Below are 25,035 nucleotides of genomic sequence, written 5' to 3' on the forward strand. Positions count from 1 at the left end.
AGCAAGAGGGATTTGAGGGGGATGTTATGGCCTTATTTTGAAACAACCTTTTGGTATAAAGCAATTAATTGATTTCCTGAATTAAAAGGAGCCTTGGAACGCCTAGTGGTGTTGCAGTACACCTAAGACTTGCATAACCAGGAGGAAATGGGGAGAATCACGCCAGGAGGAAGCCATTATCCTTATCGTATCCAGGAAAATGGGAGCAGTTCCACCTGGCGTTTAATTCATGTGAGTGTTGCTGATGGTTTTAAAGCTCTTCTGGTTTTCTCATGTTTGTGGGGAAAAAACAACAACAACCAATGGCAGAGCTCTCCAAATAAATTAAAGGACTTTCTTTTCTCTACTCAGTTGCCCTCTCTGTCACATCCCTCGGTCTCACTCCTTCCTTTCTCCCCTATAAAAAATAATCAGTGCAAAATAAATGAGTGAAAAGCAGGCATCTTACCAAGCATCTTTGTGGAAAGGTTTAATTTCCTGCCCTGCTGTGGTTTTGTGTGTGTGTGTTTTTCTTTTTCCCAAAGGAAGGAAGGAAATAAAGAAAAAAGCAGTAGGAGAAAAAATAAAGAGAATCAAGAACTTGACAGCCAATAAAGAGAAGGGAAGTTTAGGGAAAGAGCGGCCTGATCCTGCCTGCATTTTCATGAGTATATTTTCCTTGCACCAAAAAGATCAGCCACCTCTCTAAGGATCCGGTGAGGGGGGTAAAACATAAAGCAGGTGGTGTCTATCAGAGGAATGAAGTTTGGCATTCCTACACCCTCCCTTCCAACTCGGAGCGTCTTTGTACGAAGCCCCAACAGCCACGCGAGACAACCTACGGGAGCGCGCAAGGGGCTTGTAATTTATGACCACTGGCAGGGGGATCTTTTTTGGTCTCTGCCTATTGGGGAGGCAAGTGGGGCTGGGTGACATCCCCGACCGCGCAGCCTGTGAGTTGGGAGTGCCATGAGCCCTCCCTGGAGAGAAAGCCAGGATGCTCTCCGGCAAGATCCGAGCGCCGGGCGAGTGTGTGCGGCAGAACAGATAGGAACGAGCCACAATGTGGCAGCATTGTATCTGGTGTGTTGAAGAGACAGCGAGAGTCAAGCTAGGCTGACCTTGGTCCTGCCTATATCAAATCCAAGCTGATTTATTAGGAGAGGGTCAGTGCTGAAGGAGACATAGGAGGAGTAAAGTTTGTTCTCAGGTACCGGTGCCTCAGTAACTGCCCGTCTCCGGAGAAGAGGAAAAAGAAGCAAAAAATTGGGGTGGCTTGATTATTATTCACCAAAACAGGCTGGATTCCCTTGAGCAAGGATCTGGCAAAGCTCTGCCTGTTAGGAAATGTCTGTTAACACAGTATGTGCAAGTCCAACAAGGTCTGATCCCTGATACTTCAAGTGAATGTCAGTTTGTTAACTTTCTGAAAGATCTCAAAGTTCTTCATGGGTAAGTCTTATTTATCCGCTTTTGTAGAGCTAGGATCAGAACCGCAATGCCAACAAGTTAAAAATCTTGATTTTTTGAAATTAATCTCTAATTTACAGTGTCCAGCTTGAAATGCCAATTGCAGTAGGGACCCCCCCCTCCCCAAGGCATGTACACAACAAGCATACAAAACAAGTAGGCACTAAAAAAAGTGACAGCCAGTTTTAATTTTTCTCTAGAAATTACTTGCTCAGCGTCTACGGAGTAAACCAACAGCTGAGCTAGGAAAAAAAAAGGCATCTCTCCTAACTCCCAGCTCTCAACAGCACCGTAACGGTGCGTTAAAAGCCTAGATAGGGCTGCGAATCAAAGCCTGTCCTTGTGGCAGGACCCAGGCAAGGTGGGTGGCTTTTCTGGGCTCACCCCAGCAGCTCACCTGAAACAGAGAGGGAATGAGCCACCAAGACAGGCTGCTTGATCATCAGGTTCATTTTGTCTGCAGCTCCTCAGAAGGATTTCTGTGCCTTTCTTTCTCCACCCCTTAGAGAGAGAACGGCTCCCATCAGGAGAAAAAAAAAAAAAGAAAACGCATTTGGGTTGTATAATTTGAGCACGAAGCTGACATAAAAATAAGGGCTTCAGCATCTGGGCTTGGTGAGGGAGGGGAAGAGGGAAGAATTGGAGGGGGGGGTAAGGAAATAACAATTTGCTGTCACCTGAAGTATTGTTTAACGCTTTACTTAAAAATGCTGACAGCTTCTGCACAGCTGTATCCACGATAGAAGCAGCCTGCTGGCACATTGATAAAGTATTAAGACGAGCGCAGATCTGGGCACGATACAAAGAGATGAGAGCTCCTTGCAGCAGAATTAAGGCAACGCGTGCAAAGTAACCATTACCTGGCAAAGGATCGTTTTGATGCCGACGTCTTTTGTTTTGATTTCAGATCAAAGGGAGGCTAGGTGGTTTAGGGCTGGTGCTCCGAGCTGCACGGCTAACTTATCTGTGCCATTCAAGCAGGCATCACATTGTCTGCTTGTAAGGAGAGAAAGATCTGAAACACATGAGGGAGGGACGGGGAGACAAGGGGGAAAAGCAACACCAACTCCATACGGGGATAGGTGCAGTCTCGAGTCCTGCAGAAGTGCATTTAAATACCTGTCTGGCTTCTTTACAAAAGTCTGGGTGCAAAGTCCTCCTGCTGTTCTCAGTCTGGAAACTCTCACGCCAAATCCAGATCTGAGGTTGTCTCTGCTATTAGGAAGCTCTGACTCCTGCGCTGGGATACCCTCCAGATGCGCAGCCCTGAGCCAGTGTAACACTACCTTATCATGGAAAACATTATCCCAGTAGACCCTGGTGGGTGGGCACAGCCATACGGGTGTAAAAACGCCTGATACCCGCATGCTTTTACTTCCCTTCTATTTGTGTGTACATGTGTGTATTTACACGTTGGTGTAAGCATTTCTACACAGGTATCGTAATGCCTCTAATAGAGACGTTTTGCCATCCTGATCATGCTGCTGCAGTTAAAACGGTGCAGTTTTTCTCCTTCAACAGACCTAAACACAGTCCTGCAAAGTGTTAAGCCCTGTCAGTTCCTGCTGGCTTCAAGGGAACCTCAAAGCCTCTTTTGAGAGGGTCTCAGCAACTCTGTCTCTACCCCAGAGGAGAACTGGGCCCCAGGTTAATGAAAAGTAGGGCAGCCTTATACTATCAGCTGTCTGAGAGGGTGCCTGGCATTTTGAGAAAGAGCAACAGAGAAAATTCAAGTTACCAAGGCAATGGGCAACCTCAACATGGTGAATGTAGACATAAAAATATGGGCAGGAGCCAGGCACAGCTACTCTGAGATAGGCTCACTACATGCCCTGCCTCAGTTTCCCTTTGATTTTGAGGTAGAAGATGATGCTGGCTCACCGCAAATCAACATGATGAAGATGTTGCAGTCAAGATTTCTGACGTGCTGCTAAATGACCCGCTCCCTCTAAAGTGCAAATATCTCGTTTGTGTCGCATCGGAGTCAAACAGATTGGCCTTTCTGCAGCCTCTGCTGGACCCCACATGATCCCAGCCCAGCCCATGCACACTGCAAAGACAAAAAGAGAACTATGGCTCTTTCTCTCCTTTCTTTCTCCCACCAGACTGGGCCAAACCTTGATCTCATTTATATCACAGTAATCCTGGAAGAAATTCACAGGAGTCAGTTCCTCTAGATTTACATGGGTATAACTGAGAGCACAATTCATCAGCACGTCTTCATAGATGGCTCCTAAGCAGGGAAAAATACTAAGGCCTCCTTTATCTTGACGGCACAAGATGGCTCAATAAATGTAAAGCACGTGTTATATAACAGTAGAATAATCTATGGTATTGAGGGCTCACAGATCCTGAAAGTCTTTTCCGCTTGCAAGGGGGGGAATTAAATAAGCTGAAAAATATATATTGAATAAAGTGCTTGTTGCAGAATATTTTTTAAATACTGAACTGTGAAACCTAAAGTAGGGCAATACCCTCCCTTTCAACAATACTTTGACTTCCTACAGTCAGCAGATGCAATATGCATAGGATTCAGAAAGATCCCATTAAAATTCATTAAACCATGTTTCCAGCTATTTAGTAAATTTTGAAGAAAAGAAACCTATTGCCTCTTCTGCTCCATACGATGGCCTCTTTGAATGTAATTAACCCTTCATTCATGGGTCTTTCTATCCAACTAATCTCCCACCCCGTGCCTTCCGATGCATTTTTAATACCGCAGCTAATACCGCCACCTAAAATCCTCCAGCAGTCACCATGCAATAGAGCTCTTTGCACAGGCAAGGTACTGTAAATCTCCATAAACAGTGCTTGGATGAACAGCAAATTCAGATAAGTGATGTGTTCTTTTTCATGCCTTCCAGTTACAAACGGGGGATGCTCTTCATCCTTCAAGGTAGATTTTTATCCGGGAATGATGTTGGTTTCATACCTGCCCACGGCATTTAGCTGCTGGGTTTGGGGAAGCTGGGCAAAAAGGGGTGTAAAGAGGGGCAAGAGGGCGTAAATAAACAGTGAAACAATAAAGAGAGGCCTAGAAATACACATGCAAATAAACCTCCAAAATTAAAAGGCAAAACAATAATGGGTCCAGGAAGATCAAGAGATGTTTTACAAAGTGTCAACTTTCTCTGTCTAAAGTGTAAAACTCTGGTCTCTTTATTACATGGTTGACAGAGACTCAGGACCCAATCTGGTCTAGCCCTGAGTGCGATAAACTGTGACCAATTTCAGATCGGAGTTCCTATTTACAGAGGTGCTAAGCGGAGAGGGGGATTATATCATGCAAAACAGAAGCAACCAAAAATATTCCTGTTTACCCCTTCCTATTTTCCCATCTGATAAATGAGCTGGTTTGTCAAAACAGGGAGTGGAGCTGGAGGGGCCAGGGTAAAGGGTTTGGTATGAAAAAAGAAAACTGAAGATGAGAACTGAAAATATTCTGTGTTTCTCTTTGCTTGGAGCAAATCCCATTCCCAGGCCAAATCTAATCAGAATCTGTCCATAAAAAAAAATCAGGAAGGAAATATTTCGAAATATAAGAAGGGTCTCAGCCCAATCCACGCTGCAAGGTGTTCAAGGTACATGGTGTTTCTTTCATGATTTCGGTGTTCTGCCACAGCTATAGAATGTTATTTCTGAATCACAGAATTATGCTTTTCACTTGGCTTCTGTAACACCCCTACGCTTAATTATTTCATCTGAACTGCAGATTTCCATGGATCCAGCAAAGCATTTAAGCACCTGCTCAACTTTAAGAATCTATTGCGTTCTGGGAGGCTTTCCACGATATGAATTAAGTGCACACTTTGCTGGATGGACGGCTCTATACCATAACTACATTTCATCTGGAAGAGATACAGGCCCTTTCCCAAGGGGTTCGCTGCTGTTTAGTACATCGGTCTAAAATTTGTCCATGAGCGTATGTGACTTCTTTACTGAATACTTTGTCGTATCTGATTGAACTCTGGCACAGTGTTTGTGATCAGTCTTGGACAACTTGGAAAGGACTAATCCTGGTACTGCAGGACGGGACCCGAGCGTTACAGTTTGTGGGTCGGATGCAAGTCTCACCCTGAGCCACTGGGAAGGCAACCTGAAGTCTGCCTGCTTAACAGAGAGCCACTGCCATTGCCTTGCTCTGCCAAATCAGGGTATTTTAAATAGAAAGCAGAGCAATTCTGTTTAAAATGCACAAGACATCTGTACAGAGGATGAGAATTTCAAAGTACAACACAAGTCTTACTTTATGGGGAAGTATTATTGTCATTGTTCTTCCAGAGATGGAAAGGGAGGAGAAAAAAATGTATAGGAGCTCAACTCTGTAAAATTTGCGGACCTGTGTGGCAGGCTAAGTGCTACACAGCGAGCTGTGGAAAAACATCAGCAATCAAAAGCCAAAAATCTGGTCTCCGAGCTTCCCATTTAAAGACATGCGATGTACTATCATCCTAACCAAGAAAGAGTAGCAAGTGCGCACTAAAAATTTAGAGGTTAAACACCCGTATAGGGAGGTATGTTAACTGCTCCACACTCCGCTGGCACTGGGCATGTTGCCTGTAACGCCATGGAAATGTGTGTACAAGTTAACAGCAAAGTTCAGTCGCTGCGAGAAGATGTGCATGGATTCGTCCACTTTAATTGTTTCCATGATTTAAGCGTTGGGCACCAGGAAATTAATCTGGGCAATAGTCAAGACAATCTGCACAAAGCTGGGTCCAATGTTGCTAAAACAAGCTGGCTGAAATGAAAAAGTGCAGCTGTGACTCTCCGCCTGATACCAACACACACACACATAAACATACGCACACAAAACCGGGCCCGATTATTATTCTTATTATTTATGGACACAGATGAAAAGCCAAAGGGGGCATGGTAATGCACACAGATGCTGATTAGCTGGAGATTATATTGATGATGTAATAAAAATTCACTTTGTCTCTTAAGCTGCACCAGGACAATCAAAGGGAGATTAGATAAAAATCAGAGAGAATGAATAATAGAAGGGAGAGGTAACATCGTAAACCATAACTCCCTGCAAAATGTTCTACCTCTGAGCACCCCCGGTCAGAAAAAATAAGGGCTGGAGGGTGTAAATACAGCCCAAACGTGCGTAGGAAGGAGACAGATGTGGCTTTGTAGGTATATTATTTATCAATAAGCAACCAGATAGGCACATCTACCTGCATGGGTTTACAAATACATACACATACACATCTACATGCACTCACCTTTCTAGGTCTGTTGAATCAATATGAGAGGGAGCAAGAGAGAGAAAGCATTGTATTTGGAGAGTGACAGATGGACACAGAAAAGTGTATGGGGTGAATGATCAGAAGCGTACGGGAAATGATCTGAGAGAGAAAGATGTGAACTTGCAGGAAGAAAACAACTCAGTCTCTACTTGACAGGGTAGGAGACACACATGCAAACACCCACATGCACATGTATTTACCTAGACATACACCAGTGTGGGTCCCTGTCTGAAAAAAGGATCCCTCCAGCCACGAAAAATCCCAGAGAGAGATGGGAGAAAACTTTCTCCTCTTAAGAGTGCTTGCTTGAAAAGGTGCAGAACTCCTGCACATCCAACGTTGGTTTAAGTTTACTGACCATGTTTAATATTTGATTAAACCTTTGGCATAGCTGACTATCCTGATCTGAATAGATGATCCGATGCTTTCCCTGGTAGTAAAGCCAAGCATAAGTAATAGCTGTCCTCTGACTACTGCTGTCTTATGCATACGAGTAGGATTTTGCCGCGTCTGAAAAGCTGCTACCTGCTTCTGGATTCTTTTCAGCTCCTCAGTATTTTCAGCTGTGCTTTATGAAATCAAATGAACCCCCCCCAAATGCTTCTCCCAGACATGGAGGGGGCTGCAATTTATTTGTACCTGAGGGAAAAATCCCTTCCTTCCTAAGTCTTCCCTGGCTTAAGTATTTTACCTGTTCTTCTCGCTATACTTTTTGCCTGTGGTTTACATTATTACTTGCTAAATACATTAGAAAATGCTCATCAGCTTGCTCGGCAGCTTGGGGATGTTTGTGTGGTTGCCCACACACACATGCACACACACATACACGCAGCAATTTTATAAATAAATCACAGTCACAGAGGTGAGGAGAGGGCATGTGGTGCTTTGTAAGGGAGCAGAACAGCAAAAAAGGATGGACATCTCCAGGATCAGAAAATAGGGGCTGTCAGAGTTTCTCTGTGCCTCTTAATGCCTATGAGATGGCCACTGCTGCTGATGACAGAAGGTGAGAGAAGGGGACACCAACCCGGGCTGCTTTTCCGCTGGCCACCTAGGTGAGGAAACGTCTAATACCTCAACACAGACAAAAAACAGGCCTAAATAATCAGCCTACATGCTTTACACCTCAAATGAGACAAGGCTTGCCGGGAGAGGTAATATCTTTTATTAGACCAACTGATATAGTTAGAAAAAATAGACAAGCTTTCAGGCACACAAAGAAGTCTGTCGTTTTTTTCCCAGTTATATCAGCTGGACTAATAAAAGATATTACCTCTCCTTACAAGTGTTGTCTCATTTATAACCTTAGACCATCACCGCTAAAGCTACAGCACGACTTCTACCTTAAATACACACAAAGCTCTTTGCAAAGCTGGATATCATAAATTCCTCTTTACACATAGCAAACTGAGGAAGAGCAAGGTCCAGGAATGGGATCTGGCAGGACACAAAAGGTTAGTAAGAGGGTTGGGCTAGAAATAGGCTCCTAATCCCTTCTTACCTGCCTCTGAATGAAGAAGAGTCTGGTGCAACACTACATCAAAGGCTTATTTTGCTTTCTTGCTTTAATTTGGGGTTGCTAGAGAAGGGTCTTGGAGCTGAGGGGTAGTTATGTTTCAAAACAGCAGGGGAAAATATTTTTGCAAGAAGCTGAACTGTAGTCCCAGAAGGACTGCCAGGAATAGTTAAGAATAAGATCACGATTTTAAGAATTCAAAGGAAAATGTATGCAGGATTTTTGTTCAGGTGTGAGAAATCTGCTGCTGATTTAATGAAACAAGAAAAGTTAAAAAAAAAAAGGTGCAATTGCCTTGGTGAAATTATAGACTTACTGCACTGTTTTATTTTTTTAGTCTTTGAAAAAAGACATTGAGCTTTGAACCTCAAAAGAAAAAAAGCCACCTTCTCAGTAGTTTACGTACAGAAAGATGTATGTTTGTGTATCTGTGTGTGCGTGTATACTTTGTGGGTGTGGGTCTTTCTGCTACCACCCATGGCTTTTTTGTTTTTGAAAATACTTGGGCGGTATGGCTCCCTTTTCCCAAACCCTGTTCAGGGAAGAGCTGAGAAAGGAGAGGAGAGATAGTTAACGTGGTCTGAGAGAATCAGAGTGGTGACTCGTGATATGAACCGGTGAAGTGCTCTCTACAGGGGTGACAGCCAGCAACAGCATGAGGGCAAAACGGTGGTGCAGAGCTGAACCAGGGAAAAGGAGTGTGAACAGCGATGGTGAGAGCCGGGGAAATAGGTCTGTAGCAGCAGAGGTTGGCTATGGAAAATAAACGACTCATTAGAACAGGTAGGCTGAGAAGGACATCGTGGGAAATGGGCAGTGAGCCTGGAGCGGCACCTGGGGAAGGGACCTGACTGTTGGGAGAGGTCTGAGCTTGTGGTCCACACACACACGTTTGCTCCTGCAACCAGGGAAGGAAGCTCGGGAAGGGAGGATGAGGAGCTGGTCTTGGACACAAACCCAGCCAGCAAGATCCCAGGCGCAGCACTTGGAAAGCAAATGAAGGGGCCAGGGATGGAGAACTGAGCCTGGGGAGCGAGCCGCTCGCCTGTCAATCGGACCGATGTCTTTTACCGGATAGCACGGAGCATGGTCACTGGGCTCGCTGGTGGCTCGGCTATTTCTTTTTCGATTAGGAAGCTGCTGCCAGAAGTCCTGTCCCTGGATCAGCGTTGGGGAGAAGACAGGGGAATGACACACCTATTGTGCAACTCCTTTTATAAATAAACTCGTAAAATCTAATTCTACCAGCACCTCTCTGGCCTTTTTCAATGAGCCGGTCAGTAACAAATGATCATTTAACAGCACAAAGCAGCCGTTATATGGGAGAACAGATTGAGGCTAATACAACACACGTTCCCCTCCAAACAAGAACCCAACATTCCTTCTTCATTTTTTTTTTTTCCCCATCTGCAAACACTGTCAGTAAAGCTGAGTAAATATATAAATAATTAAACAAACAAATACTTTCCCTGCCGCCCCCAGGCCTTTGAAACTGAGACTTAGTTGGATTTCAGGCAATCAAACAGCATCACGTTCACACACTCACACTGCACGCACGCTTCCTCTCCACCTTTGACAGAATATCATTGACTTGAGTGCACTGTGATGATTTCAAATAGACTAGGGGTTAGATAATCGACTCTACACACACACGTACACACATGCACACTCCAGCTCCTCCGTTTATTTCATAAAAGACATAAGCACAGATGGGATGGACACACAACACACAGCCTCCCCCCCATACGTTGCTATTGATGAACTAACTAAAACTGCAACTGAAATAATAAAATAAACAAAACAGGGAGCTTGCTTCATTTGCTTGTCAGATCTTCGCTGCAGGAGATCACCTGAAACCCCCCTTTTAAATGAGAAGGTTTCTAAATTAATTTTGCTGTGGCTGGATAATTAAGGTTACTGGAATCTTGTTTATTTCCCACAATAAGCTACTTCTTGGGTAGCAGCAGTGAAAACTCCCTTCTGGGCTACCTTGCTCTGCCAAAGTCAGGGACGTTCACATCGCTGCTTAAGGATTCACATGGTGTCTGTCTGTTGTTTGTGAGTCTGGGTCAGAGTCTAACTATTGACTTCAGAGAGTGTTGGGTCGGTCCTCAGCAAATGGACAACGACTGCCAATTCCATCTGCCCATACTGAGGGCAGGAGTACACTTGTCTAGAGGGAACTTGCTCTTTTTACTGACCCGGTGAAGGCAGATACCTTCGGCTTGATCCAAATGGTATTGTGAACAATAGGTTTGGATCAGGCCCTTAGAGAAGAAAGGTGGGATGCAGCCCTTCGTCAAATCCTTGAGCTTTGCAGCTCCCTCAGTTGCCATAACAATGAAGAGTATATATGTGATTCACTAAAAGAAGAAAAAAAAAATCAAGATCCTGAATCAGTGAATGATGATATTCCTGTAGACAGAGAAATTACAAAGGCTGAATCCTACTCACACAAAGAAAACTGGCAAAATTGCCATTGACCCTTTCTTGGAAAAGCAGGAACAAATATGTATTTACAAGTGAAATGAGCAAAGCTAATTTTCCACCTCCCCGCTGCATGTTTTTTGAAAGCATGTTTTCCTCATCTGTGCTGAAACGGGCTCTGATGTAACACATTTGTCATCAGAGATGCACCAAAACCTTTACTAAGAAAAAATAAAAGTCAAATTTATGCCATTAACTTCTCCCTTCAAAAAAAAATAAAAAAAAAAATTAGATCCAACTGGCCTAATATTGAAGATGGGGAAATGAAAGATCAATAGCTCACTGGAGCCAATGGGAATCTTTCCATTGATTCAACAGGTTTCAGATCAGGCCTGAAGGCACCGAGCTTAAGTGACTCCATCAGAGACTGTTGGTGAGTAATTATCCACGCCGTGATTAGAGCCCAGGCGTCCTCACTGCCCGCCCTCACCCACCGGATAATGCCCTTCCTCTGAATGAAGCTGCAGGCACAGGCAGCAATTTAAAAGGGGCAGCTCGGAGGTGTATTAGCCACTAGCAAATAACCCAGAAGGAATGGCAGTGCTTGCTTTTCTTTTTATTTATTTGTTTGTTTAATTTGGTGTTAACTTTTACTAACCCAATAGTAGAATGTAAAACCTAGCACCACTCTATCATCACCCTTATCTCCTGCAAGATCTTTATGTGCATTTCATTCCAGTGTTTCTATGGGTTAGCTTGCTTTTTTTTCCCCTTCTCTGTCAATGACTAAACTTGGAGTTAAATCATTTGTAAGATACTCTTTTCTTTGGTATCAAAATTGGCTGGATCCAGACTCTTGCAAATAAAAATGCAGCAATGGTATGCTTTTAAAGACTTTGCCAAAGGATTTTTGTTGGTTGTCTTGCCCATTCCTCACTTCCACTCCTACTTTTCTCATTTATTGCCAGTATCTTGAATGAGATTTCTTTTTCGTAAAAGAAAAAAAAAAAAATCCATAATCCAAAAAAAAAAAAAGATAGGAAGAAGGAAAACAAAGCAAAAAAATGACCAGACTCCCTCCACATGCACAAAACAGAACAAAACCCGCAGAATAGCATAACTGAATAACAATATATCTTTATAAAAGAGGGTGAAAAATTGCATCCTCATCCATGTATTATTGAAGATGGAATACGATCAAATAAATCGCTTTTAAAAGCAATTAAATGCTCACAAAAGAAAAACACTTGCCCTGTAAACTGAGAGAAGGCATAATGAAATGCAAACCATCTCGAAACTACCATACAGAAACTGGAACGAGACACTTCAAGCTGAATCGTATAGCGGAAGGAGTGAACTAGCATACCTAGATAAGGCAGCCTATTGCTGAAGAGGGAGTAGTTAGGAAATTCAGAAGCAAGCAGGTCTGTGTATCTGGATTTAGATGAGTAACAACCTTAAGGCAGTCACATTGCGTATTATCGGTCATTCCTGCTTCAACAAGCAGTATGTTGCAGAACTGCCCGTAACTTAGGGCCCAATCCAAACACTGCTGCAGGCAAGGTAGAGTTTTCCTGAAGACTTCAGCAGGCTTTGGAGCAGGTCTGTAGCTGCTCTGCAAAGTCCTTTCCTGTCAATTATAGATTATGCATATCGTAGAATATACGTTACTTCCACCCTCTTTTTCCCCCTATTTCTTAAATGCTGCTAAAGGTGTGAAAAAATAAAATAAATCAAGCACTTCCCTTGCACTGCTGTGTTGAAAAAGAGCTCTCTGGGATTAAGCCTATTCTGACAGGGGCTGAACTGGTTGACCAAAATGGTCCTGGCTGCTCTGAGTTTCTCAGGTCCTGGGCTTCTCTACAGCTGCCAGGCAAAGACCCGATCCTAGAGAAAGAGGTATTCTGTTCCCGTCTGGGTCGGGTGAAATAATGGGCCAGAAACAGACCCCTGCCTGCAAGAGGCAAGAAAACTGAGTTTTCTCTGGGTTAGCTTTCAAAGAGGTGCAAGCCAGTTCAATCTACTCAGCAAAGGCATCTCCCTCTCTCCCCCCCTCCTCATGCACCATTTCAAAGAAGTGCATCTTTACCTTATTATATTATTAGAATCAATCAATATTATTAATATTACATGTGGGCAATTCTGTAAATTCTTCGTAGTTCTCCTCCCTGCCTGTTAACAACAGGTACATTATACAGTCTCTGGTTAGATTGGTCAACCAGGCTATCGATAGTCTTAATAAGCAATATCTATATTGTGACCTTTGCTCACAGAACTGAATCTCTCCTATAGGGCTGTCAGATTCCTTAAAGAAGTATTGATAAGCTCATTACTGTATTGCTACATATAATTTTAGGTGTGATTTTCACTCACCCTCAAGCATCTAGTAACCGAATACTTTTTTTCCCCTCCTAAAGCATTGGCCCTTTTACAATTGATCAAATAGTGAATTAGAGCATTATAGAGAGGAAACATAATCAGGGGATTTCTACAAGCACACTGTGATATATCTTTTGATCTTCTGACAACCTTCATCCCTCTGGATCCTAGGAAAGAAGCACTGTTTTATAGGGATATTATTAGGCTGATGCTGCTTTATACATCTACCTGCAAGAAGCTACCGAATCCGACAAAGATATTTGTGTACATTTGCAGTGAGTGATGCATATTATGTGATGCGAATCTATCCTTAGGGACTGAAAGGGAGAGGAACTATGTGCAAATGTAAGTCTGCCCTTTCGATACATGCGTGCATACACAGTCTCTGTGTATTATATACACAGGCATTTGAATTAGAAACAGACCAAATATGCAGTCAGATCTCATCAGACCAACTCTATCTGCAAAGCTCCATTTTTATTCTGTTTGAAGAAGCTTCACGTCCAGAGTTATCTGCCCCAGCGCACTGGGAAGTCAGCCGGGCTGCCTCTAAAATATTTTGGAGACTCAGACACAATGTACAAATAAACCAGAGATGGATTAATTAACTGTGACTGTATCATTAAATTAGTGTAATGAACAAACAGCTATGTATCCTATTAAACTCTGCATATAATTCCAGGAATAGCCTGTTAAGTCACCTGCCACTTTCACGCAAGAGTATGATCTCTGTACTGTCTTTTCGAAAGGAATTATCTGGAAATCTATATCAGCCTGTCTGTACTGAATGCATGTTTTCATTAATATGCACATATAATAAATGGTTGCATGTGTGTGTGATATACAAACATGGCAGGCACACTTCTATCTTTCTGCGTATGCACTTCTCACAGAAAAGTTCATTCTTGGCTGCACCTTTCATGCAAACTCTGTGGGTTTATGTTTTCCAGATTTAAATAAGGAAATTACAGACCTCAGCCATATAAAGGGGAAAGAATAGCCTGCGTTACAAACTGTGTCTGCACTGCATCTTGGTCTATCAAACCGCAAGCAACTTTGTGGCAGCAAAATACTTTGAGACACCTAACAGTGAAGGTCCCTGTCACCCGCAACGATATATCCCTGGAGGCGTCAACGTTGCCAACAAAGCCATCTATGAAATAGTTAATGTTAAACAATGATTGTTCATGTTCAACAAAGGAGGGAGAAATAAACAGATAAGGGTGAGGTAGATCGAAATCTGCATGCCTCATTGGCTGAACTGTCGGATATTTCTAATGCATCTGAAGGGTTTGTTACTAAGAACCTGTTAAGTATCTCTAAACCTTTGATCTGTAGCCAGTCTTAACAAAGGTGACAATTAATTAAAGGAGAGTGCATTGCAATAAAGTTACATCGTGGTCAGTTTATATATACTGTCCAAAGCTGGTTCACAGAAGTCACTGTCAATTAAAGTCTTCTTGGAGCCCAGTTCATTATCAATTTTCCCCCCTTGCCTCGATCAATATTTTTGGCTGCTTCTGCTTGACAAACTTAACACAATGTCTATATCTATATGTCTTGCCATTCATTTACATGGAATAGATGGCCCTATATGATTTATTTTTAGTTACTACGTATGGTCAGGCACTTTATTTGAGAGGTTTAGAGCTCTCATCCATCTTTATTTTAAGGAGCGACAATAATAAGCCCTCTCTTCCTTCAAGGGGATGTCAGTTGGATGTAATGAATGCACATTAAAAGCTGCATTCACCTGTGTGTGCATTCAGGCTGTGGCTCACGGTGACAAAAGCAAACAAATGCAATATCTGTGGTGACATCCTGACTCCAACCCACACCAAGCGATGCAGCACAGACAAAGTGATTCAATAGATCCTGCGATTCCCAAAATGCAACGATGCATCTTGAGGAGTTACAGAGAGAGAGAGGCCCCTATAATATATACCCCAGCTCAGTCAGGGAAGCGACGGTGGAAGAAAAGCCATAACTTTAACTCGCTATGGTTATTATGTTTCCCTTTTTCCGCTGCAGATTTTAATACATAAGGGTCAGTCCGCCATGACAAACCCCGGCAACAGTCATACGGGCATCGGTGGAGCAGTTAAGTGAGTGAGAAATGTGGCAGAGGTCAGGCTTTTGTCAGTTCCTCAGCTTTGTTTTAGTTTTAGTTTCACTTACAGAAGGAAAGCTAAGTTAAGGGACAAGCCAGTAAGCGCAGAAGCCGGTAGCATTAACTCCAAGTGTTGTGGTTTGCTATGTAAATCCACAATCCAGAATTTGAAAGGGAATGTGAAACACTGGATAAGTGCAAGCCTGTGCCAGGGTTTCCAAACATGAACCCACTGACGTGATGGCAAAAATCTCACTGACTTCTGCCCAGCAAGCAGGCAACAGGCCTTCGCTCCCTAAGTAAAGATGATGCTGGGATATATGAAACACCAGCCTAGTTGTTAAGGACGGGATTCAACTTAGCTCACTTAACACCTCACCTGCTCAGTGCGAACTCTTACGGGGCAGAAACCAGACAGCACTTGATGGACAGGTCATGTTGAGCTCTGCAGCCTCCTGCTTTTATGGAATATTATTTTAAGGCTATAGCCAACACCTACCTGAGTCTTTGGGCATCTGATGCTTTCTCTCTGTTTTAAATGCAGGTAAGCGGCCCAACAGCCTAGATCATCTCCCCCACTTTTTTTCCCTTGGAACCATTACTGCCTGTCGCATAAACCCGCCTCAGTTCACACTTGATTGACGGGAGGGACGGTAACAGCTCCTTTAGTGTCGTTATGGTCTGTCGGGTCAGTGCGGCTGGTATGCATGCGCACAGGGTATGCATGATAAAAAACACCCTGACGTCTTGCTGAAAAATGTGGCTGCATATTTCCAGCTCTTAAGGCTAAGGGAGGCCCTCCTCGATCATCCAGCCCCTTCTGTCCCTTGCTCTTGACCACCGTGCACAGAAAGTCCTCTGCCAGCCCTCCTTGACAGGTACAATCCACTTTTCGGTTGAGCACAAGACACTCTCTGCAATCTCACTCACTCTTTACCCAGGCAAAATTTCCAGATACTCTCTGACAACTTCCTTCAAAAGACTATTCCATCAGCTGCCTGGCTTTTATTATACTATGCAATTTGAATCCTCTGCTAAAGAAAGCCCTGTCTGTGGCACTGGCCACTGGCCGATGCAGGATACAGGACCAGATGAACCACGCTTTTCATCCAAGGTGACAAGGATCCTCAATTTTTCCCCCTACTTGAGTGCTGATGTTCCCAATCTCTTCTGGCTGAATACAGGAAAAAAATAAAATGAAACAAAAAAAACCCTGTCCCCTGTTTCTGTTGTTATACTTCAGAGAGTAGTAAGTTCCTGATTCACCCTTTAATTAAAACCTTGGTTGGCCAAGTAAATACTATGAAATTTTGTTGTTGTCGCTAATTTTTTTTTTTTTTAAAGAAATAAAGAAGTACCTTTTTTTCCTTCCCTAAAAAGCCCAAAGGCACTGGTATATGTAGATATTGAGGGACAAAGACAATAGTAATCCATAAATATGAAGGAGATCTAAGTCTAACCTGGGGAAAGGTAAGAGCAGAAACAAAAGCTCTAGAAACACAAACTTTAATTTCTTTCTTTCCTCCGCATTACGTAACTTTAAAACAAATCCATTCTTGTAAGGATGATTAGTTGATATGGTAGTGGGGCTAGCTGAAGAACAGCTTTCAGTGCAAAACTTAACAGCCAAGCGAGAGATCCCAGAAAATTGGAGTTTGTATTGGAAATGCTGACACAACCGTAACAACAGCATCATAACTGGCTGCAGCTGCTTTTATAAACCAGAATCCATGTCCAGACCCCTGAAAAAAAGAGTTAACATATAGCCTTCTAATTTATGAAGCAGTCTGGGCTATCTGTTTGACATTATCAAAACACATACATGCTCATCTGTACGGGAGATTATAATGTACAGGGGGTTGCTTTTTTCCTCTCTCTTCCATCAAGCTATCCAATTGCATTTTGATTGTTTTAAGGGGTTGTTCTTTAGACCTAAGGCATAAAGCCTCCTCTGTTTTATTCCAGTTTATTTGTGCATTTACCTCCCTAAAACTTGTTTGGTTTACTACCATACTAAATGCTGTATGTGTTGCTTTCAGCCAGGCAAGCCTTATGTTTCAATTATGGAGGAGTTTATTCAGCACCTGTATTGCGTTGTGCTTCTTTTCAACTAAATTTCCATTTCCCAAAGGCTATATGCATGAATGTGTATACATCTCTTTTTTCTGTATGTATACACACACACAAATCTATACATTTATACATATATACAAATAAATCATCTTAACTGAATGCTCATTTTCATTGCACCTTTGAATTTCTCAGATATCCAAAGCCTTCATAAACATCCTTAGACTTAACAAGGTTTTAATTTTTCTATCATCTATCTTTGTAATCAAACAGAACAGAATATAATGAATGGAAGCCTTGTTTACCTACCCCCGAGGTGTCTTAAATTTCAAAATTATCTCTACTTTTGAGAATGTAAAGCAGCAAAAGAACTGAACTATTCTTTTCATACTGCATTTTTCTAGCAGCATTGAATGCTTATCGAGTGAGGTTCGGGTCAGGTAGGAACACCAACCTAACCACAGGACTGCAATGGTGGATTTCAAGGAGGTTTTGGGGGCTTTGTGCTCCCCCCCCCCCCCAAATAAGGGCTGAAAGAATGTTGTAGCTCTCAGGTCTATGGAAGACTCTTGCTTTCCCACTGCACGCTATCTCCACTCTTTAAGTGCACTCACCCGCGTGTATTTCAGTAAATCTCAGTTAAGTGTGGAATGCTGATTTCTTCTGACTTCTTAAATAGAATATTATGGAGACCTGTGTGTTTTAAATTAAAACACATTCCAGGCCTTGGGTACAAGCAAGCTTTGATAGAAAAGGCTGTTTAAACCTATGGGGACAGTCCTATATTTAGATTACATTAATTCATAAATATTATACTAAATACCACTTAAATTGGCCTTAAATGACTTCAAAGATAATGCATTATAATATGGCTGTCCTGAGAGCACTAACCTTTATGTCTCCCAGTAACTCAGCCTTTAAGCATACTCCACTGTTAGATAAGAAGGGGGGAAGTTATGAATGAATGGTTTGCTAAATTGTTCAAGTGTGATTAGTTAACTCTGTGCGTGTGTGTGTGTGTGTATGTGTGAGCGCATGGGTGGGTCGGCTCAGCCCCCGTAGATTTTGACCCGTGGATCTCAGCACACAGCCTCTTCCCAGCCCTAGAGCAAAGTACCACAGCAGGAGCCTGTTCCTGCCCCGTGTGGAGAGAAGCGAGGACGGGGGAAATATGCAGCAGCTACGCTCGTGCCACGAAAGCTTGTTTTCTTGGGGATCTGGCAAGCCTTTCCCGCCTTCCCTCACATGCTGCTTCCCCCGTACCCTTTTTTCTCTTCGTGTGTCTGCAAGAGAATTGTGCTCCCCTGTCTCTTCCCTGTTATCTGGCCTGGTATCAGCCAGGGCTGCTGCTGAGAGAACCTGGGACTTCACTCTCCTTTTGTGATAGTTTTCTGGGGAGAGGGGCATAGTCCTGTACTTTATCTTCAGGTTCTTAATTTTCTATTTCCTCCTGCTATACAGGAGCACCACAATAGGATCTCTTCATAATATTTTCAAGAATACACATCCTGTGCTCTCATTTCAATGGATTTACACCTGAAATTACTCTGGTTGCTACGTTTTTACTTTAAGCTAATTCCTGTCCCTTCCCTCCTCCCAACACAAACCCACCTTCTCCCCCTCCACACCCAAGGTTTGCTCTCTGTACACTTAAATAAACTACAGCCCACTATTAACCCTTCAGGGTATACTACTGCCACAGGCTCATCCCCTAGATTAGGAATGAAATCAACTGAGAGTGATGGATCAATTAATGTATAAGCATTATGCATCACTTATGGAAAGCATCTTGGGGTTTCATATTGCCAACCTACCCCTGAGAGCCAAGTTGGGCTATCTTTATGCAATTCTTCACCTATGCCTGCAAAGCAAAGCCAAAATAAGGAGATCTGAGTGAATACTATGCTTTACATGACTGCATTTAGGGAAGGGAAAAGAAAAAAATAAATTAAAAATGAAAGAAAATGAAATAAAATAATGAAAAAAAAAGCCAAACACAATCCTCATCCTTCAAAGCCCTATCATGCTTTTTGACTTAATAGTAATTAATCACTACTGGCAAGAAAGTAATTTTTTTCCAGGTAGCCAGAGGCACATTTTTATCAGGATTAGCTAATAAATCAGCGGCATCGCTAGAAAGGAGTTCAAACTCTTCTCGGATGTACTAAATAAAACCGATCTCTGAAACGCTGGCAACTCAGTGTCTATTGAAGCTTCACTCAAACACTAACCTGCGAAATAACAATCATCATCATCATTTTTCCTTCCAAAGTCCAAAACTTCTAGGAGGTTAAAAATGACTGTTTCTTTCAAGATGAACTCATGCAATTTGGTTTGATGAGGTGACAAGATTTCCCACCTGGCTTTTTTCCTAGGTTGCAGCTTTAGAACAGAAATGAAATGAAGGGAAATGAAGTTAGTATCTTGCTTAATTCAGGAATATGTGTTAAACACATCCAAGCAAGATAAATGATCCCTCTCTCTCTCTGCCTCCCTCCCCCCCCTTCCTGAGTTTGTCTCTGTGAATACAGGCATACAGTAAAAGCAAAACTGAACTGAAAGAGGAAGAATTCACATCTACGAAATAGAAATTAAAGTTAACGCATAGATTGATTAGTTACAGGTTTAAGAAGGAACATAACAAAAGAATAAAATCTCATCAACAAATGAAAATAACCTCCCACCACCACAAAAATCCTTTATTAAGGTGTTAGCTCAAAGATTTCCTCTACACTATCTTGAGTGATTCTCTTCAGTGTAGCTTTTACTGTTGTTATTTTTATTTTACAGAAACCTTAGATAATTTTTGCAAACACACGCGTGCACACATGAGCTCAGTGGCTACTCTCACTATGCCTCATCTATCAGACAAAACCTCCCAGGACCTTTCTTTCCCTGTGCTTCTTACTATTATTTTTATTGTTATTATTAATAATTATTATAGTATGGATGCCATGTTTAAATGATGCCCAACAGACCTTGATGTGGCTTCTAGGAAGCTAGTCTGAAAAGAAAGCAAGGTTCGAAAGGGCTACACTGATCATTGTAAATACGAGAAGGGTGTTTGGAGCGACCGGCAAGAAAGGAAGAAATATCCTATAACTTGGACTGACTCCCCGGTCCCTGAGCCCTGAACATTTTCTCTAGCCTGTGCAAAACTGGCACTTTGCTCTGTCAGGGTATATTTTCATTCGCATTTCCTGAGGGTGGAAGAGAGGAGGGGAGTGAGTGGGAAGGGGGAAGAGATGCCTGCTAAACATGCTGTTAAGTTCAAGATTTACAACTCGCCAAGGCATCTGGAAAGCTGGGAAGCCAGTAATGCCATTACCAGTGACTCTCCCTGCCAGGAGTCCACCAAGCTGGAGTAGACACTGCTACTGAACCTCTCCTGTAACAGATGCAACTTCCACTCCCCCCATGGCCCCCTGCAAGACCCTTTCTCCTCCTGCACCAAATCTGGAGTCACACCCCAATCACTTCTGATCTAATCTTTTTCTTTTTTTTTTTTTTTTTATAACTACATATCTAATGAAATAAACACACACAAACACATATATACAGAACCTGAGTTAATAAAGTGGCTTGCTTCGCTCCTGGGTCTCTCCTGCTCCAAAGCGGGGCTACCATGCAAATTATCTTCAACTTCCTCCCTGCAAGTCCTACTTTCCTACCCGAGGATCCGAGCATCTCTCCCCCACTACACACACCCTCCCCCACCCCCAAAACGTAGCATCATCTAATCTGAAATGCACCTCCGGAGAGCCTAAGCTAAGCAGGGAAAGGAGCGGGCAGAGATGGAGCGAGCGAGGCGTCGCATGGGGAGTACATCTCCACTGCCTTTAAAGAAAACCTAAAAAGTTCCTGGGATGGACTTTGGGCACATTAAAGTACTGCTTGGAATATGCCTGCTCAGAGACTTCTCCCCTCTGGAACTAAACTGCCACCCCTCCCTCCTGGCTCACCCTCTCGAACACACACACACAGACAGACACATTGTGATTTCGTACCCCCCCCCGCCCCGCTTGAGGTAGGCTTTTTTATTGTTGTTTATATCCCTGTTCCCACGCTGAACAAAACCAAAATGAAATACACCCCCCCCCCCCGAAGAAACTCACTCTCCTCCGCCTCTGGCTTCGGAGTGGACTACAAATAATAACTGTAACAGCAGTAAAAATTAAAAAAAAAAAAAAATTAAAAAAAAAAGAAAGAAAGAAAAAGAAAAGGCGCCGTGCCAGATACACAACAGTTGTAAAATAGGGGCTTCCCAGCTCCGCGCAAACACACGGACAGAGACACACACACACACACACCCCTGGGTGGAAAATGTGCGGCTCCCAAAGATAAATAAAGAAATCCTCTTCCTCGTTTTCAGCACCACCGGCGTGCGGACAGCTGCCTGCCAGCCCCGCCGCCCGCCCCGCCGCCCGCCTGGGCGCCCCGGCTTTCGCAAGTGGCTGCATCTCACACCCCCCCCCCCCCAAAAAAAAAGGGGGGAAAGAAATAAAAATACTACTAAATAAACCAGACGGAGCTGACTCCTTTGCCTGCCTCTCTCTTTTCTCTCTCCAGGAGGGTCTATTATTTCTTTCCCTGCCCCCCCAGCCTGCCGCCTCTGCCCCTGAGCCAAGCAAAGATGAAATAAAATGAAATGAAATCGAAAGGAAAGAGAGAAAGAGAGACCCAGAGAGGGAGAGGGAGCCTGCCTTCCTCTCCCGATCTCTCCCGGGAAAGTTCAGGAGGTAACTCACCTTTGTGCATGCCAGTGAACCTGTCCTTCAGCACCGTCAGTTCATAGATCTTCCCGAACTCCTCGAAGAGCGGTTTGAGGTCTTTCTCGTCCAGGTTACGGGGGATCTGCCCAATAAAGAGCTTAATGGCATCGTGGTCCTTCATTGGGATGGTGGATGGGTTTCCGGGACTATGGTTTAATCCGTTCATATGCCCGTTGGTGCTGGGGTTGCTGTGATTGCTACTCAGGCTGGTATTGTCTGGTTGTCCGTTTGCTAACGTGGCCATCTTTATATACATAGAGAAAATCTTCTTTCCTTTTTTTCCCCCTCTTCTTTTCTCTCTCCCTCCCTCTCTCCCTCTCTCTCTCTCCCTCTCTCTCGCTCTCTCGCTCCCTCTCCCTCTTTCACACACACACACACACACACTCACACACACACACACTCCTCCCTCTCCGTCTCTCTCTCTCTCTGGGTCTGATCTGATTTTTTTTTTACATTGAAGATCTGTGTCCTTTCCGTTTAAACAGGCTGGATCGGTTCAAATTCCCAGCCAGACTAGGGGGTGGGGTGTGAGTGTGGGGATGTGTGTGTGTGCGGGGAAGGGAGGCTGGGGGTGGGGGATTGCTTTTGCCTCTACTCTGGCTAAACCCCCTCCTCCCATCCAACCACCCCCCTGTCTGTCTGCCCGGGAGAAGCTTAATGGTATCTTCCAACACAGCCCCTGGCTATAAATAGCACTAGGCGCATGGCTCTTTGAGAGACAGTCAATTTCTATTGTGCCAAGTGAGCAAAGGGGAACGGTTGCGTTTTTAGGACCAATGATGATGATTTTTTTTTTTTCTTCCTTTTCCTTTGCAAGCCCTCCGATCAATCGCTGTCGTTATAATTTCAGTGATCATCGGGAAATCTGCCTTTTTGTTTGAGAGGGGGAAAAAAAACAATCCCAAGGTGTTCTGACTTCTTCCTATTGTGATGATGTCTCTTATTTATTATTTACTCTTATTATGATTTCGCAATTGATAATAAAAGCAGTTCAGATACGGACGAATCCTCGGGCTCAGAGGTTGCTTTTGCTGTTGTTGTTGTGGTTGTGATGTTACAGGCTCTCTTTACTATATCTGTTCTTGTTGCATCTAAAAAAAATGCATGCTCTTTAAGCTCTTTTTTTTTAATTATGCTGATGATGATGACATCAAACTAGGAAAGGCGCAAGCTGTGTTATTGTAGCTCTTTGGAGGGAGACGAAAAATACCGAGATGACTATTGTTAATTTTCATGCTGCCGATATTTATTTTACGTACAATCAGTGCGGGCGTTATCTCCTATACTAGCTGCGTGTGGTGTGTGTGTGTGCGTGTGTGTGTGTGTGCGTGTATTGGAAAGGGATTGATTAGATAAGATTTTCTTGCCCGACTTTCAAGCCATCAGGATATTCTGTCTCTCTCTGATGGAAACATAAATCGTATTTTGTAGTCATCAGGGATCGGGAGTTGCTTGTCCGAACAATGCTCTCTAGACAAAGTGTACTGTATGGTGGAAATGAAATCAGCTCTCCTTTCATAGCACCTGGGGGTGGGGAGGGCAGGGAGCCTCGGATTAAGGACACAACTCCCCCTTGTCCCCCAAATAACGGTAACAGTAATCCGGACAGTAACAAAACAAGGCTCTGCGTGTGCTCAGAGCAATTTTTTTTTCTCTTTTTTTTTTCCTCCCCCCCCCCCCCCCCCCCGCCTCCTTTCCCCTGGTTCCCGTGCAAGCTGTGCGGGGAGGAAGCTCGGCGAAACACCAGCAGGCGAGCTCGGAGCAGCCTGCGAGTTACCTGGCCTGAACCCCCCCACACACCCCCCGAGTCAGGTTGCAGCCACACGACGCCCGACAATCTCCCCTACCCCAGGGGGCGCTGGCAGCGCCCCCCTCCCGCCGCCTTCCCCCCCTCCCGGCCCGGGCCGCCCCCAGGACCGCGGGGGCTCCCAGCCATTGTTCCCGGCGCCGCCGGCTGCTCCCCGCGGCGGAGACGGCGGCGGCCCCCGGGGGGGGGGGGGGGCGGGCTGGGAACGGGACCCCCCCCCCGCCCCGGCAGCCCGTCCCCGGGGAGCGCCGGGCTGGGCGCCGGTAACACGTGTGACTGTAAACGGAAGGGGCAGCCGTGGAGGAGGGAGGTTATTAGTTTAAATTTGCAACGTTCCTGCATGTTTTATTGACCGGAATTTATTTTTATTTCTCTTTTTAAAAAACAAACAAACAAAAAGAACAAACCCACTACACCTTTATAGCAGTTTTCACTTTATTTGGCTTTTGTTTTCATAGCAGAGCAGCAAGGCAGTGTCCTGCCACCCCACCTTAAAAAATAAAAATAATTAAAAAAAAAAAAAATCAACCCAATGCAGGTGGCTCAGCTCTTACAACTACTCCCGTGACTCCGAGTCCTCCCGTGCCTTAAACGAGCGCCCCTGCCACCAGCCGAGAGGGCGGACGGGCCCGATCCTGGGACGGGGGTCCGGGGCGGGGATGGGGAGGGGGGGGCGACAGGACTGCGCCCCTCCCCTTGGGCTACCGACGGTCCCCGCGGAGGGGAGCGCGGCGGGCGGTGGGGCGCGGACGGGCCCGGCCCCGCGGAGCCGCCCCGCCGCCGGATCCCCCACCTCCAAACGCCCCTTCTCCTTCCCCCGGGGTCCGCACCTGGGGGCGAGACCCGGGCAGAGCCCCCGGCAGCCTTCGCTGCCTTTCCCGGCTCTTTAAAATATCTTTCGCCGCTAATGGGGAGGCAGCTGCTGTCAGCCGCCTAATGCCGGGCTGGTGGCAGGCACCGCGCATTGTCTGCTGTCTGACCGGGCATGCTATTTATTGGGGTCTAAGGGGGGGATCTGCCTGTCTTCCCTTCCCGAGCACGCACTTACAACGTTTAAAGGCTAAAGACACGGAGATCTGACAGCCTACGAGCTGCAGGGAGGGTAAAACCCTCAGACAGCCCCTCTCCCAAATCACAGCCCCGTGACTCACCTGCTTTCAAATCCTGCCTTGTGCCTTGGACTGTGATAAAAGAATGACAACAACAACAAAACCCGCATGAAACAAAATCTCCTGGCACCCTCCCCCGCC

General features: G+C 44.4%; 1 protein-coding gene across 1 annotated transcript in view; it reads right to left on the reverse strand.

The window, feature by feature from the left end:
- The window catches only part of CELF4 (CUGBP Elav-like family member 4), a 673,141-nt gene extending 650,554 nt beyond the window's left edge, over positions 1 to 22,587 (reverse strand). Inside the window, exon 1 of the mRNA XM_052776636.1 lies at positions 21,955 to 22,587. Coding sequence (XP_052632596.1) covers positions 21,955 to 22,234 — 280 coding nt within the window. The 5' untranslated portion in view covers positions 22,235 to 22,587. The remainder of the gene's footprint in view (positions 1 to 21,954) is intronic.
- Between the last annotated feature and the right edge of the window lie 2,448 nt (positions 22,588 to 25,035).

This window comes from Harpia harpyja, chromosome Z, assembly GCF_026419915.1.
Source record: "Harpia harpyja isolate bHarHar1 chromosome Z, bHarHar1 primary haplotype, whole genome shotgun sequence".
NCBI lineage: Eukaryota > Metazoa > Chordata > Aves > Accipitriformes > Accipitridae > Harpia > Harpia harpyja.